This window comes from Aptenodytes patagonicus, chromosome 15 (assembly GCF_965638725.1).
Source record: "Aptenodytes patagonicus chromosome 15, bAptPat1.pri.cur, whole genome shotgun sequence".
NCBI classification, from domain to species: domain Eukaryota; kingdom Metazoa; phylum Chordata; class Aves; order Sphenisciformes; family Spheniscidae; genus Aptenodytes; species Aptenodytes patagonicus.
In genome coordinates this window covers 812038-830591 of record NC_134963.1, presented here as the reverse complement: position 1 = coordinate 830591, position 18554 = coordinate 812038, and the positions used below count along the sequence as shown (strand labels likewise).

The 18554-nt window shown below is 41.4% G+C and overlaps 1 protein-coding gene across 13 annotated transcripts in view; it reads left to right on the top strand.

Moving 5' to 3' along the window:
- Positions 1-18554, top strand: part of ARVCF (ARVCF delta catenin family member) — a 299641-nt gene that overhangs the window by 183286 nt on the left and 97801 nt on the right. For 8 of the 13 annotated variants that reach the window (XM_076353124.1, XM_076353120.1, XM_076353122.1 and 5 more), the window contains 2 exons: positions 6882-6920; positions 15437-15595. In XM_076353124.1, the coding sequence (XP_076209239.1) occupies positions 6882-6920; positions 15437-15595 (198 nt within the window). The remainder of the gene's footprint in view (positions 1-6881; positions 6921-15436; positions 15596-18554) is intronic. The other 5 variants (XM_076353123.1, XM_076353133.1, XM_076353131.1 and 2 more) reach the window with 1 other exon arrangement.

Sequence of the window (18554 nt, the reverse complement as noted above, 5' to 3'; positions counted from 1 at the left end):
GATTTTGTTCTGAAGATTTTTTTTAACTGTGTAAAATTCCATTAGACTAATTATATGGATTTATATTGGTATTTGCTTACTTCCTGCTGAGTATAAAGATGGAAACCTATTATTGGAATGCAAATAGCCTATGATAGAAAATCACCTTCATTGCAAAATATGGCAGTGCTTCAGAACTGGCAGTGTGCTGAGATGTGACCTTACTGGTCGAGGATTGAACCAGAAATGCTTAAATTAGTCTCCCTTTATGGTTTCTCGGGTTCTTCTCATTACATGAAATACTCTCCGTTAAAAAACAGTCTTATTTCTTGTGGTATGTGTGCAACTATGTGAAAAAGAGGAGAAATTTCTTCATGAAGGTCTGCAAAGAATACAGAGGCTTATCTGATGATCTCTCTTTGTCTTGGAGAAGTTATGGGTATAAAATGCTTTTATGATGACAAAGTAATTTTATCAATTATGTCTTTTAAAAAGCAGTAAAATTTCCAAAAGATTTGAAATTTAAATATCCTATTTGAGCTTCACGGAAGAAATAGTGAAGTGCCTCTTCAGTGCTTGTTTACTGTATGTATTTATATGGCTTTTGCTGTCAGTTTTTCTTTGGGAATTTTCAAAACATCGTTAGTACAGGACAACTTGACCTTCTCTTGCCAATAAAATTAATTGTGAATCTGACTGTCTTCCTGTATTGTAAATGACTGGCAGAATGAATGGAGGCGGTAGGGCTGGACACAAATACTGTATGAAGAGGTATATTTCCCAGTAGTAGCCTTGTATTGCGCCTTCCCCAGCGTACCTTCTGAAGTCGTGCCACTTTGATACAATCACGGCTGCTCACGGTGGGTCGGAGAAAGTAGAGAGCTCCGAGTTTAAATGTCTCATCTTCTAAAGAGCAGCAGGTATTTGGGTTAGAGAAGGACTTACTTGAGCAGCTTGTCAAGAAGTTTGATATTTTTGAAATTAATTAGTTGAGAATAAAGCATCTTTTATTAATGTTTTAATATCTGTGGTCATGTATAAATTAGTATGATAGAACAGCTGCCACATGCCCTGTTTCCCTTTCTCAAGGAAAAACTCTCTGAATGCACCTATAAATAGTGAATTGTAAATAAATAAGAAATCATTTGGTTATTTCAGAACATGATTCAATGCTCTAAGCAGTGCTGAGCAGTATTCAGTCACTTCTGGGTTGTTTATGTGCTTTTTACTTTTTAACAAAGGACCCTGGTTTTCATTAGTACAATTTATATTTGATGTCTTTATTGGTATAGTCAAATATCACCTATCAAAATGTCACCGGTCTTTTTCAGACACATGCATAACCTTTTCTACTTAGTACTTGCAGCCTATATCCTTAGCAGGGAAAATTATTAATCCCTGATGAGCGCAACTGAAATGATGCATGAAGTCAGCAGGAATCTTTCTACCCAGTGAGCTGGCGGGGCATGTTTATAAGCCAGCAAACTGCAGTGCCTTGCAAAGTATTACGGATCCAAAAGCACAATGAATTATGTCTACAAGGTTTACAAAGCTAGGATTAAGAATAGCTGTAACGTCTGCTGCTGAGGGTATACAGAGCACATTATCTGGTGTATTTTCTGGGTTTCCAAACACATTTTAGATGTATACTAAGAGCCTGTTGTTATATGTTGGGTGGCTTTTGTTACGTGAATGATACGTTTATCCTTAGGTTTCCTTTAATTTTCTAAATGGAGGTGTGTACTCAGTTTAAACTTCTTGGCAAAAATGTTTTTCTGGTTTATTTTCTGTGATCACAGTTGCTGATGATTCCTTATTCAGAAGTTGATTTAATCTCCACATGTGTGAACTGATAAATGGTGGAAAGCTGTAAATGCTGATGTGTTTGGTCACTGTTGACATGGATAATTGAATTAAGTGTAGAATCAGGGTAGTTTTCCGCCTGTGGTGTGTCAAGTGTTCATTGGTGTTTGACAGAATTTGCTGTTCAGGATGGGTATCTGTCTTCCACCCAGATAGCTAGATTGTTACATTTGCTCCTCTTGACGTGCTAACCGTCATCCCTTGTAAGCAAGATTTACTAATTTGGCTCCCTCTCCGTGTTGTGCGGTTCTTGCGCTTCCCCAGTATTTGTGGCTCAGGGCAGCGCTCCTGAGCTCGTGCGTCAGACGCAGTGAGCCAGCCTGCTGGGAGGCTGAGGATGGTGGGGCTGGCCCACGAGCTTTTGGTGTGGGAGATGGCTCGTGATACGTCCGGAGTTGTGCTCTCCGGGAGGGTCTCAAAAAGACCCTTTCTGTCCTTTCCTAAATGAATTGCTCACACGCTGGTGTGGAACAGTTCAGGCACAATCAGTTCATCCTGAATGTATACAGAAGTATCGCTAAGTCACAAGCAAGGCATTGTACTGTTGCTTGTGAGTGTTTGCTTGTGTAAAATTGAATGCTGGACTTGGGTTCAGGTTTCTCGTATTTTATAATCTCCCTGTCAGTAAGTACTAGTACAAGATACTCATCTAATGAGAGCTTAGCAACAAAAGCATAGTCTAGGCAATCCACATAAAAAGCCAAAGAATGACATTGTGTTGTTTGGAAAGCCTTAAAAAAGAATCTTAATATACTGCCATGTCTGGAGAGAGCTACTATTCATCAAAAGATTTATATGGTGAACTAAAGCAGCGTTAAAATGATGAAATTAAAGACTGAAATATTTCTCTCGTACTTCCCCCCTCCTCCCCTTTTCTACCACTTTTTTTTCATGTGAAAGCCAAATCAGTGGCTTTCACATGACACTCTTCCCACTTATGGATTCTGTCTTTTCTCATTTTTTCCTGTTCTCCCCTGCCCTTTCCCTGCCATGCTTTATTGTTTTGTGTTTCCCTTCCCTGGATAGACTTGTGCATTTTGTAATGCTTTTCTCCTCTGCCCATCTTTTCCTGGTGTGCTTCTGGCTCCCAGCATTGCTTTTGCAACTTTTTGCCAAACTTACTCTCTTCCATGCTTATTGTTTTGTCTGTTAATAACTATTGTACTCCCTGATTTAACAAGTCAAGCTGTGGAATGTTCTGGATTTCTGTCAGACTGTTCTTGAGGATGTCCTCATTTGTTAAGAATATCATTATGAATGATGGGTTAGTCCAGATCAGCAAACCTGACTCATGGGTTCAGCAGCACCTTTTTGGAGATATTTTTGTGCTGCTGGGGACTCTGGGAAGGGATTAAAAGATACCGTTCTCCCCTTAGAAACAGGGTAAACCCAAAAGCTGAAAACCAAAGAAGAATGAACCCTGCTGGTGTGTATTTCTAAGGACATTCCCAGTGCTGTGCTAAGGGTGAGCCCTGGGGGCAGGAACAGTGTTTATGGCAGGGTGTTCATCACTGGCGGTGGGCTCGCTGCTGCTAAATTTGTACTGATCGAGTCTGTCCAACTGTTTAAAAAAAGGTGGGTGGGATGACGGGCTGTTTATTCTTTGATTCTGTGTGAAGAGTTGGAAGAAAAATAAAACAACTTCATTTGAACTCTGAGAAAGACAGCTGTGTGTATAGATGATACAAGGACTGCTAATGCTTTACGGAGAACTTTGTTCCTCTAATGCACTTATGGGAGTTTCACTGTAAGAACCAGTTTATTTCTGCCAAAATTTTAGTAGCGGAGGTGGGTCTTATGGAAGCAGTTCCTTTTTGTATAAAGGAGAGAAGGCAAGGCTGGGTATCTGGGTGCCACATATCCTGCGCAATCCTAAATAACAAAGGGAGTCTAACACAGGAGCCTGGTTTGCATGAAAGCGAGGTAGTCACTGCTGCCAGCGTGTACGTAGGGAATTAGGCACTTTGAAGAGTTCTGGCCAGGGTATGAGCAAGCTGGCTAGAAGTTTACTAACACACCATATCCTATTTGCAGCCTCAGCTTGGCAGGGCTTCTCTGGAAAAATTAAAGATTCCCTTTCCTGGCATAAAACCACAACAAGGAGTGGGAGTGAAACACGGTTGTCCTGTCCCTGGGTTGCAACAGCAATCTTGCAGCTTGTCTTGCCAACTGTAGGGAAGTACAGTATTCAGAGCACGAATCTAGTTTTCTGACTGATGCTCATTAATAGCAAGTCCTTAATTTCATCCTGCATGATCTCTTGTTATCTGTGTGTGTTTAATTGAGAAATGGCTCTCTGAAAAGCCCTCTGAGAACCCGTTTGAAAGTGACTTAGATTGCTGGCTCTGGGGCTGTGTCTCGTCTTAATCGTTATCATATTTGAATTCCATTGTGAAGTGCCAAACAAAAGCACATCAGAAATAATAATAAAAAAGATACTATGTAAATAATTGGATGGTTGGCAAATGTGATTGGATGTTACAATTCAAATGCTTTAATCCAGAAGTGCTGACTATATACACAGTGCCAATAAGAGTGGTCACAGAAAGATGCATATTTCCAGCAAGCATGTGGAACACTTAGCCAGAGCTGATGTAAAATGAAAAAAAGCCAAACACGTTTAACTAAGAAATTGAGAGCTATTTTACTTTACTAGTGAAGATATTTACCTCTGGGCAAGTGACTTCCACCTTAGCTTAAATGACTTTTCCTTTCTGAGATTCATGCTCATCATGTAGTAATAGCAGTCTTTGGTAAATGGCCTGACTGTCAATATTTAGCATTCTTATTATACGCTGAATGGACGCAGTGGTTTCCCATTAATTTTCTACGTGACAGTGCCTGGATAAATGGTCCTCATCTCTTCTTTTTTCCCCTTTCCTTCAGTCACTGGTTCCTACTATTACACAGCCATCTCAGTTATGCTGGCACAGCAGGTTTTGGGAGCTGTGCTGTAGGATACCAGAGGTTGGGGGATGGGACAGACAGTCATTCCTTGGTGATGGTGGTTTCTCAGTTGAGTTGACACAATGTTCTGGTTTGCAGCTTGGCCTTACTTGAAGTACTGCTGGCCCGGCTGAGAAGGGGATTCACCATCGTTCACTGGTGGGAGGAGAGGGAACTCCTTAAGCCAAAACCATTGCTGAACAGGGAACCTTCATTAGCCCCTTCCCTGGCTGACAAAAATCTCTTTATTGCATTTAAGTATACTTAGCTGGGGGGAGTCCTTCACAAGCTTTAAATAATTTGTTCTTAGAAGGAAAAACCTTCAGAGCGGTGTAGCAGTCAAGTAGGAGTAGTTGTGTGCATGCACATAAGCACCTCTCCATTATCAGGCTTCTGATTAAATAGGAACATATTTCTTAGAAATAAATAGGTTAACCTGTTAAGTGGTTAGCAAAATTTTATCATTTAAGTTTTTCTTACTTGCACCGCTCACGCTTGCTGTCTAAAAATTAAAACAAAATGTGCGTGTGTGTCTTGTCAGCCCTTGGCTTCCTGACATTGGGGCTAGTTAGACCTTTATGTGTGAGGCTGAAGGGTTCTCTAGCAACTTTCCATTACACCTTTAGGCACTTGAACTGTAATCAAATCGCCCTTTGACCTTCTCTTTGAGGAGAATAGCTTGGACCTTAGGGCTGGATGAGAGACCTTTCTGATCCTTCTCTTCGGCTGTTCTGTTAGCTGTGCTGTGAGCCCACTGCAGTGTATCTGCATCCCTCCACAGCTGTGGATATGAGAGCTGAACAGGTTGTCCCAGTAGTGACCATGCGGATGCCAAACAGAGATGATGAAATGTTCTTACTCAGCATTTTCCCTAGTATCCAAGTGCTCTCTCTCATCTTTTTTTTTTCCCTCTCTTTCTACTGTTTATTGCTAGTTTAACGCTGGCTTAGCCAAGTCTACCTGCTGTGTTTCCAGTCTGTGTGAGGACTGTCCATGTACAAGTAAGGGTGGTAAGCTCAGTCTTACGAAATAAACAGATAATGTGTGAAGTAAACGGACTTTTGGAAAAAAAAGCCATTGGTGAACTCACTTGGGTATTTGAAATAGCACAGTAACTGCATTGCACTTGGGAAAATTGTCTTTCTGCTGGAATCTCTTCCATTTGGAAGATTTACAGCAGATGGAGCGGCTTCTGGCTTTGTTGGCTTGTTTGTGTCTTTTGGTGTTCAAATGGACTTGTAGTTATCCAGAGACCTCCTGCACAGTTTCTTTCCTGCTGTCACATTTTTGCTCTCTAATATTGAGAGCCGGGCTGCTGTTAGAGGCCATTCACACGTTTCCTGCTATGTTTTGTTTAGACGGTGGCTTTTGGTGTGGGGCTGGGAGGGAAGAGGGCGAGATGCAGAGGGAAGAAGTAGAATGTGATTTAGCATGGGTAATCTCTTGGGGAGCTGTTTGGACTGAAGCAGTCCTGCTGTCTTGGTGCCAAGCAAACCTGCTTTGGTGCTTTATAGTGGGAGACATTGGCAAGCACATTTCTTATGAGACAGGTGATTAGATTTATTGTCAGTCACTTTGTATTCCCTAGAATGAGCAATAATTTATTTAAGAAACAGTTTTCTTGGAATGCAGTCTTAAAAATTCATCAGTAGTCCATTTGTTCTGTCTCCCTCAAGATTATAAAAGCTTTTTTTTTTTGCTTTTTGTGTTGTGGTGGTGTGTTTTGCCACAAAAAGCATTTTTGTTGCGTAGTTCAGATCTACAGGGCAAGATTGTGGGTGGGTGAGGAGATTAGTTAAATTTAACACTGATCTGATACGGCTGCTAGGACACCCAAATAATGTTCCAGTCTTGGTTGTAATTCAAAGAATGCAGAGATGTTTTACATCTGCCTTGAAGTTAAAAAGCAATTCTCTAAGGTAGTTTCGTAGCAGTGCAAGTAGGCGTGCATGTGTTAGCCTAGAACTGACAGGCTGGGTCTGGCAGATTTTGGTTTAACGCAGTAGTGGTGTGTTTGAGTGGCTGGGGTAGAATCTGGGACACTTGCTGCTGTACTCTGCCAAACTGATGGTTCTTTTTTTTTTTTGTTCTAGATGAAGGACCTAGCTTGTACTTCTGAATCCTATGTGCATGTAAGTTTGTGGACTTGATATCTAGTAATACATGTGTCAGTTTAATTTATGACCCAAACTCTGTGGGGCCAAGAAGTGAAAGCTGAATGCCTGTCTTGCAGAAAGGAATGTACAAATGAGTCATCCCACACCACCCTTAATGCCAGCATTGTAGAGGCAGCAGGTGGAGATGAAGGAAAAAGCTTGCTGGAAAATTGTAATCCATGATGTAACCTCATCCCACTAAAAATCTCCTTAATTTAGCCTTGGTTAGTTCATCTGAAAGACTCCAGAGAGGAAGCAAGTCAGATCTGTTCTGGGTTTGGTCAAAGATTGGGCATGCAGATTTGCATTGTGTTTGTCTTTGGGAGGTAGTTTGGCAAATCCCACTGAACTTTCTGTACAAATCTTGGTGAGAAACAGTCATTTCCTGCTCATTTATTATGGTTTCCTAGTGAGCAAACTTTCCAAATAAACACTAGCCATGCTGTTGACAGCTAAGAGAAATAGGGCTAGCCCTAACACTGTGTGTGCCAGGTGTTCTTTGGGATTTTTGCCTTTATCATTTTCATATTAAAAATAATGGTTTATGCTTCTGTTTTACTACTTGATCTTGCTGAACCACTGGGGGAGAAAAAGGGCTTGTGACTAAGGGACTGAATGATGAATTGTGATACCCTCGTCCAGTTCCGGGTTCTACCACAGACTTCTTACATCAGGACTCTGAGGCCTGGATTCATCCCCCAGCTTTAATGCTTTCTTGAAGTGCTTGATGTCATGAAACTTGCAGAATCGGTGGCAAGAGCTGGATGTATCCAAGGAGGTGATTTAGTCTGTGCAAGATCTGAACTGTTCTCTGAAGCTTCTATTCTTCTTTTTCTTCTTTTTGACTAAAGAGGAAGAATTAAGTTATTGTGCATTTAGATACCTCGCTAAGCTGCCTGAAGATAGGTGCTGTGAATTTGAACCTATTATGCATCCATTTCCTTACCTGGAAGATGTGTGTCCTCACTCTTCTCTCCTAGGAGCTGTTTAGGTCAGCAAACTGCTCTATCACATTGCAGCAGTATTGCCCTTTTGCAGTACAAAAGCTAGCAGTGATTGTTTTGTTCTGAAAATCAATGGGCATGCGTGATTTTCTGAGCATTACCTTTTAGTGTAGTGGGACTGATTAACACCTAAGTTTTAAGTATATATTATCACATCTGTTGAAGCTAACTGAGATGTAATGTCTTGACATCTTTGGTTAACACCCAGTCAATCTGAAAAGCAGGGCAAGGCAATACAGAGCCCTGAGAGACGTCTTACTTGTCAAAGTGACAAATTGCCCTTTCTGATTCAAAGGACCAGCTTGCATGGCAGAGCTAAGTAGCTACTGGAGAAAGGAGAGGAGAGCATGGGAAAAATACCCTATTTGTTTAGGCCTTCCCCTGTATTTTTTGTTGTTTGTTGCTCTGAGTTGAAGCTCTTTGTTTTCCTTCGTCTGAAACAACTTAACAGCGAGTTGAGGGGAGCAAAGCCTCTGGGATTCTGCCTCTCCCACTTCTTGTTCTTATAAACTGTTTACAATCTCCTTCAGTTTTCTAGCTTTGTATGGAAAAGTTCAGTGGGTCAGCTTTCCCTTTAGCTTCATCCATCATTCCAGTCAATTAGAAATAGTTGAGGGCCAATTGCCTGGTCTTCCATTAACTGAGACACTTCAGATTGTTTAAAATAGCATAAAAGCCCTCTTTGTTGACAGTTGGGCAAGCACTGTAGATTTCCCTGTTGATGGGCAGTTACCGCGTGGCTGAACAGAACCCCAGTGTGTCCTGCAGTACTTGAGGGATGAATATTACTACTACAGGCCTCGTCTGGGTTTTGATTCCTTCTCCTTCACCTCCGCCTCTTGCTTTCCCTGAAAGGTGTGATGCCTTCAGATGGTGAATTACCATGCCTGCTTGCAAAAAAAGCTGCTCTTTGTGGCTTTTCAAAACTTGTGCAGTTGAGGGGTTTTTTCAGTTGCTGAAACGTTCCTTTTTAACCTTGGTGCTTTAAAAGCTCTTGGCATTATTTGTTAGTCGCTTGTCGTGTGTGTTTCTAAAGGACAAAGGAAGTGTGTAAGTGTTCAGGAAACAGTTAGTGCATTGTGGTGTGTGGCTGAGTTCATTCTGGTACCCCATGCCAGGACAGCCTGCTTTCATTTAGGGCTAACATTTTCCTTATGTTCTGAACTGACCAGCCTTAGGGTAGAGCTTGTGTGAGAGCTCTAACAGAGAGCCTGAAGCTTGTCATAGGTTAATGTGTTTGGGTTCACATTGAAGTGAACTGAATCCATTGTATATATACATATATATATTTATATATATAAAAAACACATTTTGTTTCACGTGACATCTAACCAGAGAAGTAGGCTTACTAGGTGGAGATGAGTTTATCTGCAGCAAAGTAGGTATTTATGTATTCCCATCTTAAAATCATTGTCTATCTTGCAAACTCTTTCCAGTGTTATACACTGCCTAGGTTTCAGTACGGGCTAGTCTGTGTGCTTTTCATTGTTTCGGTGCCATTTTGCCTGAATAATGTGTCGTCATTGCAGCAGTTTCCTCTGATTGTGAAGAGTTTAGATAGGTGTGACTGAGCGCCTGTGCTTGGTGCTGAAGACCTGGACCTTGCTGTGTTTTTTGAACTGGAGGGGTGCAGCACGTGGCAGTCCTTGAACATAAGGCCTCCGTGTTCTTCCAGAAGGTGCCCTGCCTCGCAGTAGTGCAAGTGCTGCTGTACATGAGGGCTTACTTGTTTCGCTGTTCCTGAAGCACGATCTAAAAAAGTAAGACAGTCTCCTCTACAGCTGCCTCTCGGATGATACAGGCTCCGTGAGGTGCATGTGCTGGTTAGCTTGGAGTCCAGCTGTTGCACTACTGAGATGCACAAAAAGCTCTCCGGACAAATCCAGAGCAGAGAGCACAGCAGGGATCTTCAGGCTGTGGTGAAAGAAAGGCAGCTCTGACAAGGCAGGAGAATGTGATGGTAATCAGATCTGAGAGTCTTCAGCTGCTGGGGAGATGGATCTTTTATTGGAGAAAGATCTGTCACAAATACACCAAGTTCAACAAACTCCACCAGTGATTTTCTTCCCTTTTGATGTCCCATTGGGATACCAATCTGATGCAGGTCTCTAGATAGACTTGTTGGATTGATGTGTTCCTGCAGACTTGCCTTTTTTTGTCTTCCTTTCTCCTCCACATGCCTTCAGCAAATAGCCTTAAGGACATGACTGAGCTGGAAGTGCAGACCTAAGTTGGAAGGAGACCAGTGGGGCAGAATGTCAGCATGAGACTTGACTCTGGCAAAACTGATGTTTGCCTGCTTTGCACTTGTAAATAATCTCATGCTTCACAGAGATTGAAGCTTTAGTAAGTAATTTAAACAAAGAGTAGGAGGAGGAGAGAGAATCCACGTTTAATTCAATTAGCATTGTTGTCCAATGCCATTCATTATGCCCAGACTTGTAATGTGTTTCACAGGAGTTGATACACTTGAGCTTTGTCTGCGCTGGGGTCGACTGAGGACAAGTACGTCCACTGGTGTAGAATCCAGCCTTTGTGCTTTGCAAAAACCTTCAAATTTGGTATCTGACAGTAGCCTGGAGTAAGCAGTAGCCTGAATAGCCTGCATTGCAATCTACTGAACAAAGGGTATCTCTGGGAGAACGATGATTTGATGTACGTGTTTTCAGTGTTTTTTGAAGAGGGACTGTTTTAGTAGAAGTAATAATCTCCTGCAATTTTATATTATTTCCAGACTGTTTTAAATTGTTTCATAGGCAGCAAATGAAGAACGTTGTTTACTGTTTTAAAGTAGGATGTCTGATACTCCTGGGGGAGGTTATTCTTTTATTAAAAAAGATATAAAATAGCTGCTTGGATGGAAATATAACTCTAGGAATTGAAATGGTGATGATTATAGAAGCTATAGTATTCTAATGCAAAATAAGCCCTAGGAGATATGTGCTCTAAATGGTAAATCACTCTGTTTTTTAACAAAACAAGAATTACTGTTATTTTATGATTCTTGCTTATTTTACAAGGTCTTTAGCTGTTTCATCTGCACTTAACTTTTACAGGCTGGGGATAAATTGGCTTTTTTAAAGCACGCTGGAGATGCAAGAACACATCAAAAGGGATAGGATTCATTTGATACTCAAAAAAGCAGGGAGAAAAGCCATGACTACTGACACCCTATGCAATAACTGGATTGGAATCTCTTCGCATAACTTGGTGTTGTTTCGTAATCTTCTTGGGAGGAGCCAAAGATTATTATTTGAAAGGGACCTCATGGGTAATGCTTAGCAATTTTGGGGGGGATATCACCTTGCTGTGCATGTGTTTATCGCAAGAGAACTCCTGCTGCCATTTTAGAGGGGCTGTGGGATCGCTCAGGGCCCTGAGGGCACTGACAGACCTCAGTGGCCCTGACCAGCTTCACGTGGGGCTTCCACCCAGAGACCTGGGAGCTCAGCCCTGAGCCCTCAGTCCATGCTTGGGCTATGCTGGAGGAGTACTGGTCTCCAGGTGAGCTACAGCCATGCCTGCACCTGGCCAGGGACCCCATTGATCCAGACCCTGACCTGCAGACCTCAGACCTGCCTTATCACTGTGGATGTGCCTGGCTATCACTGGACCTGATCCTAACCCTGACCTGCAGATTTGCTTCCCAGGTTGACCTTGAGCCTCCCTCATCACCGTGTTACTGCCTCTTGGTGGGACCTGGCTGCCATCCCAGGTTTGTCCTGCTCACCTCACTCAGGTGCTGTGGAAGTGGGCCCCAGCCAGCGAGGCCCCTGCCCAGCCATCCAAGGGATCCCTCTCAGCGCCACGTCCCTCAGGGAGCTGCTGGCCCTTGATGTTCCCTGTGACACGATTTCTGTAGTTTGGCTGTTGTGCCTCGAGTGTTTCAAAGGGAGGGTCCCTGGAGGAGGAGGAGGGAGCCAGCCTGCAGGAACTGTCAAGGATCCCATTCCCATTGAAGAGGACTGGAAAGAAGGTCCCTTTAGATTTGGTCTTCCCAGATGCTCAGCTGATGACAGTGATTGCTGTGGCATGGCAGATCCCTCTGGTACTGGACAACACCCTCTTGTTTGACAGTAGGGGAAGGACGACAGGGTCTTGGCCAGTGTGATAGCAAAAGAGGAATTGTCTGGTTGCTTTTGCTTTGAAGGCCTCCAGCAAGGTAAATGAATGAGTGTGTGTTGTTCTAAACTGGAATTACCTACCTCTAGCAGGCAGGGAACTACCAGTAGGATTATTCATAGGGGTGTCATGTTCCAGCTTTATCTGGCAACGTGTGTTTTACTTTAGGCTTACCTGCCAAATGTTTGGAATCTGAGATGCTGAGATGTATTTAGCAAAAGAGCGTCCTAAATATTGCCTTAGAAGCTGAGCACAGAGGAAGGTGGTTGAAAGGGGTAACGTGTCCCAGTTTCTCCAATTTGTGATGACCTAAAATCCTTAATGATGGAAACTAAAACCAGATAACAATCTTTGCATCTTTTCTACATTAATGTTAGCTTGTGACAACTCCAAGTTAGCGATGTGGAAAAAGTACTGGTTTTAGAGATCAAAGAACCACCTCCTTAAGCTAATTCAGGGAGTAAGCTGGATGATATGCTGTCCTCAATAGCTCACATAATAAGAAGGAAGACACAAGAAAATGCAGTCTGGTTAGTTGTCTGTGTTGGGATATTTACCTTGAACTTCGCAAGCTTTTATTCTTTCTGATGCTTAGGACAGTCTCTTGCTAACAATAGTTTTCTCTTGTAGGAATGCAGATGTGTACCATATCTCCCTGCATTTTCATTTTAGAAGCAGCCAGAGGACAAAAACTAGCGCAGTGCTCATTTAAAGTCAATATGCTCTAGTTTGCAATTTGCTCATGTTTAAGTGCCCAGCTTTAAAGGTTTCCTTTGCCCACAGGCAGTCTGAATACAAAGGGAAACTTTATTTTTTTCATAAAGAAAAAGTTTTGCAAAAGCTCACAGAGCAAAATATTTCTTTCCACCTTCCATCTCCTCAGGTTTATTATCACAAAGCAGAGTCTGCCTCTGAAGAATCTAGAGGGGAACGAAGAGATGTAAATTCACACAGTCACCTTAAGATGCAGCTAGAAATGAGGATGATGGATGAGATGTGTATATGTGCGTACATGTGTGAGAGGAGTGAGAAGGTCCCACCTTGAAGGAATTTTGGCATTCGATGCCTTGGAGATGAGGATGAGGTTTACAGGGACAAGGTGTAATAGCAAAAAATCTCTACATGTAACAGGTTTCTTTGCTGTTGGTAAGGCTGGGGGTGCATGAAGATGAATACAAGTTCCGAGTCTTTAGTATATTGCAATATTGTGTAAATTCTTCTGTTTAGAGGGAAGCTTTACTGTGGGGTGGGGAAAAGGGACTTGCTGTTAGAATATAGTATCTTCAAGAAAAATGTGAAGGGGTTAATATATTAACTATATATAGTTATATATATAGTTAATATATATATAGCTGAATATAGTCTATATATATATAGACTATATATAGTCCCAGGAGCTAGTTTCCCTTCTGAAGCTGTGGGCAGAAGACACAATCTGACATCTGAACCATACCATAAAGGATTCGGTGTGTATTGTAAGTTATTGGCCATAATGATTAAGTACTGCAGACTGGAAGGAGTGATTTTTTCTTTAGGATTTCAGAAGCCTTGTTCTCATTGATTGATTCTGTAGCCTGAGTTATTCTGTGGTTTCAATAGAAATGGAAGTAGTGCCTGCTTATATCACCTCTGGTGGTCCAGCATGTGTTATCTTTGAAGGCTGTCCATGTTGCATTTTGACCGAGATGATTGCCTGAGGCTTATTGTTGTGGTCTTGGTTAATATTAGCGCTTACCTGAAAATGAAAGCAGCTTCCTAACTGAAGTCCAAGTTCTAGAATGTCAGAATACAGCTGTAAATAAAGGAAACTGAACAGGGGCATCTCAGCTTGTTTCAAAGGAAATTATAGATGGCACAAGGATTAAATGACACTTTTCACTGAGGATCTTAATGAGACCTCAGTACCCCTGCTCCTGCTCAGCAGCATAAGGTCACTCGGAAGGATACTGTCCTTCAGGGCTTGCACAAAACATGGCACAGCAAAAGGGGCAATCCAAAGTTCATCGTTGGGATGAAATGCAATTTTTCTAAATAAAATGTTACAAATTAAAATGCTGTAGTTCCCTGGTGATGAAGCTGCCCACAAGTAGAGAATATTTAAACCTTTATGTAATTAGACTCAGCACCTGCATGGCAACAGTTTTGTTTTCCTGTGATGTGAAAAGCTATACTGAATTTGCCCACGGTGGTTTTTTTAGGGAAAGTGTGTTCACTTTGCAATTTACACCTCTGTGTCATTCCTTTCCTTATTTTTCTTTTTTTTAAATACGGAAAAAAAGTGTGTCTGTGTGTGTATATATATGTTCCTTAATAAAGGATGTTCTTTGTGTGCCTGTTTGACAAGATGTGCAAATAGAAGCCCTGCTTTGGCTTTGAGGCCTGTGTAGCCTGATACCTTCAGGGCTTATAATGAAATGAACAGTCCGTCATTTCATTTTATGTAGTTGAGGATTCATAATGTCGGGAAAAGTCTTATTTCTCAGTATGTAAGCCGGTTCTTTATTGGCCACTTGCTGTGAAACTTCTGAAATATATTCCTCTACCAAAGGGGAGCTTCTCTGGTTTCTGTGCTGAGACACACAATTGTGTAAGAAAAAGGAAGGTTCAGATGTTACTGCTGGCGAGGAGCAGAAGTGTTTTCTTTGGGCAGTATCCCTGCAAGAACCATCCTTTGATCTACTTTCTGTTTAGTGTTTCTTTATGTTGTCTAGCTGTTTTAAATTTTAAATAAGCTTATAACCAGTTAGATCTACGGACTTAGCGAAGGGAAGGTAGCATTTCACATAATTCAGCTATTAATCTCTAGCTATCCATTTTTTAAAATTATCGTTGCTTTGGACAGTTTGAGAAAGGTGTCAGTTTAATAGTAGGTCTTGATGTTTTATAGCCTTCTGTAGTCTGCAACTGAGTGTATTTTATCAAATGGAAATAAACTTTTAATGGTGTGTAAGATTAACTGCTCTGAAAGCCAATGGTCCTGTTCACTGTGGAACTGAATGAATGTTTTTACAGACAAAAATTCCACTCCTCCTACGCTGGGCATCAAAGAGAAAGCTTGAAGCAGGTTTAAATACAAGGTAGTAGTCTTAGTTTGTAGTAGGTTGCCTATAAATATGAAGTCCTTGATAGATGCTTCACATGATTTCCATTTACTGAGCTGAGCCTAGCCATACCAGCATAGTTTGCAGCATGCTTTTTCGAGACAGTAAATACTTCTTTCTCTGAATCTCTACTTGCAAGTTGTTGGGTAAAATGTTTTTCAATTGAGAAAGCCAAAATCGATAGAATAGTTATGCCATGATGGTAGAAGTGAAAAGTTTTGTGTGTTTTTTGTTTTTTGTTTTTTTTTTTTACCTGCTGCTTTAGGAACAAAGCCCCAGTAACCAGACATCAATAGCAATGATGCAAGAGCCTCAAGAAATGGTGGAAGAGACAGTTACTGTGGAGGAAGACCCAGGCACTCCCACTTCCCATGTGTCTATTGTCACTTCTGAAGATGGAACCACAAGGAGAACTGAAACCAAGGTGAGAGGTTAATAACCAATGAGGAAAATGGCAAAATACCACCTAATCACAAAATAAAAATAGCAGGGAGTACCATGAGTGGTGACAATCATGCTATTGTGATCCTCAGTGATTTTGAATGTTCTGTTTGCCAGCAAAGCTGAGTTCAGGGCTTTTTCAGCTTTGCCTCTTGTGTCTAGTTTGCTCCCTATCAGCTGTGCTGATACAGCTGTTCATGGAGCTGCGAACGGAACAGTAGAAATTATCCAGGTTAACCCAAACAAAAACACTAGAACCCTTTCCCAGACTGTTTATTCTTTTAAGATTCACTTTTTTTACCAAAACAGTTCACAGCATTGCCCTGCAAACACATACGGTGATACGAGAATTAGATAAGTTGGTAGGGCTTGGAGTAAATTACTTTTGCAGCTGAGGAAAATTTGCTTGGAAATATGTTATCTGTAATAACAATATGCGATTATGTGTTTGTCCTTTAGAACGAGAAACATCCTAATTAAATAACACCACAGCATTTAAATTCTGCAACAGTCTTGTGAATGGAATTTTGGTCCTGATGCATGGGGAAAGCTGGGTGTGTTCCCAAGTGACCTGTACCTCAGGTTCTGCTGGATTACAGGTGTTGCATATGTTCTAATTTTCCTGATGTCTTTTCGTTCCCTTGTGTAAGGTAATTCTGCAGTCTCTGCTAAGAAGGTGCTAGTATATTCATGGCTGCCTCACATGCTTTCGGATACCACTGGAATACTAATACACCTTGACACCTGGGTCTTGGAAGTTGAGCTGATATCTTTGTTAGGTTTTGGTCTTGTGAAAGATTAAGGATGATTCCCTTTTTAAAAACTTCTGAACAGCACTGATTATAAAAAAGAGGCTGTCCAGCTGCTTTCTGTGTTAAAAGGAGTTGAACAGAGGTCATGGCATAAATCGGTGTTTATTTTTACTGGCATTCCAGAATTGCAGTCCTCTAAGATATCCATTCAGGCCATCAGATCGTCAGGTTGGAGTAAATGAATGTTGATTTCCTGAGGTCAGTGGGCCTGCAAACATTGCTATAAACTGAGTAGCTGGTTTAATGTTAGAAGATAAATATAACTGGCCTATTTTCTCATTGTTGGAAGGAGATTAAGGTCTTAAAAATAAAACAGACAAACAAAAGATCCCAAATTTTTAGTAGCTCTTCAAATAATCTAATGTATTTAATCTGTGACTTATTTGAAAGAAATGTTGTTTTCTTTCTAGTGGCAGCAACAACAACTGTTACTTACAGGAAGGAAGTGATAAAATTACAGTGGTGAATGGACACCTTTTTATATGCACTAATAGTAGTGCATAGTTTTAGGAGACTGTAAGTGCAGCTATGCAAGGGAATAAAATTATAGCTACAACTGTAAAAATAGAGGAGAGGCCATGCAGTGGTCCCTAGATAACGGGACCACATGGAATGAAATAGTTTGTCTGAAATAGTCATGCTACTGATAAAGCTGCATGTTTGTCATAGTGTAAAAGGTGCGATTTTCTCCTATGTGTGGTGTGCCTGCTATTTTTCCATCTTCCCACAGAAAAGGACAGTGGCAGCTCCAAAACAGGCGTTGTATCTGCATATGGGAAAAATGAAAAAACAGCAACCCTAGAGCTACTGTTCCATTTCTAAGAGCGAGGCTTTCTTCTGTTACTGTAGTTCATTCCAGGCACTCAACTGTGTTCAGAATGGGGGGAGAGTGCATAGCTGTCTCGCTCTGCATTTATGTTTTTTCAAATAATTTCACTGACTTCAACTTACATACTGTCTGGAGGTGTTTCCTATTATTTCACTGCTAAAAAGGCTGACTTAAAAAAAATCCAGTTGTTGAGAAAAGTGATTCTGAAATGTCAAAACACAGATGGGGTTGGCTTAGCCCTAACTCTGTCAGAAGAGGTGTTGCGACTTTGCTGAGGTGGTTGTCTCTGAAATGGTTTTGTTTTGACTTTTCCTTGCTGTGGTAATATGGCATAGATTTAACAGCTCTTAGATATGAATCTGAGGTCAGATTTTTTTACATTTTTTTTAATCACGTTCATCTTCAACTTGCTTTTTGTTTTGATAGGGAACGTGAAAATGAAAACTGTTGTCACTGGGGTTTTGTAGCATCAGTTAAGTGTCCTGGAGTTAATTGGTATTGACTTACTATCACTTCTAATAGGTATCATCACTATGCTTTTATAGGTCGTATTATTATATGAGAGCGCCTTACAGAGAAAATTAAGTTTCTGGTACCTCTGTGCAGTGGCAAAATTCTGACCTTGCTGCTCGGATGAGGACAGCGAAGGAAAGCATTTCTCTGGGATGAGAGATGCAAGCACATGTCCACTGGGCATGCAGTGTGCAGTAATAGGATCTTTGAGCCCAGAAACTGCTGTTCTATGTCTCTGCCTGTTCCCTCCCAGATTTAAAAAAAAGAAAGGCGGGGGAAAAAAAAAAGGAAAAAATGCTAAACACACCCTCCCCACCCCCCCCAAACGCTAACACCCCCCCACACACACACCCTGCCCCATGAATCTGGCCTTGCTTTTAGTGTGCAGGTGGTACTTATCCTTGTAAAGGAGCAGCATTTCCTATGGTGGGAATCCTTACATCTATTTTCAGTAATATCTAATCTGTTACTTAATTAAGTAATGTTTACAGTTGAGATAGTCATACAGCATTCATTAAATGCTAGGGGGGTTAGGCTTATGCTTAGCTTCCCCCCCCCCCCCTTTACTTTGGGTCATCTGTTAAGTCAAGGTAGTTAGCACAACATACAAATAAAGATTTTTATGTTCTACATTGCTGTGCTTGCTCTAGGCTTCTCTGAGGAAGGGTTTAGAACTTATTTTTATTACCTCTGTAACTAGAAGGCTCCTCTGGACAGTGCCAGTCTCAATCTCCAGCGTACTTGTCTTGCAAAGGAAGTGGCAGCATAAGATGCTTCCTCTGACAGAG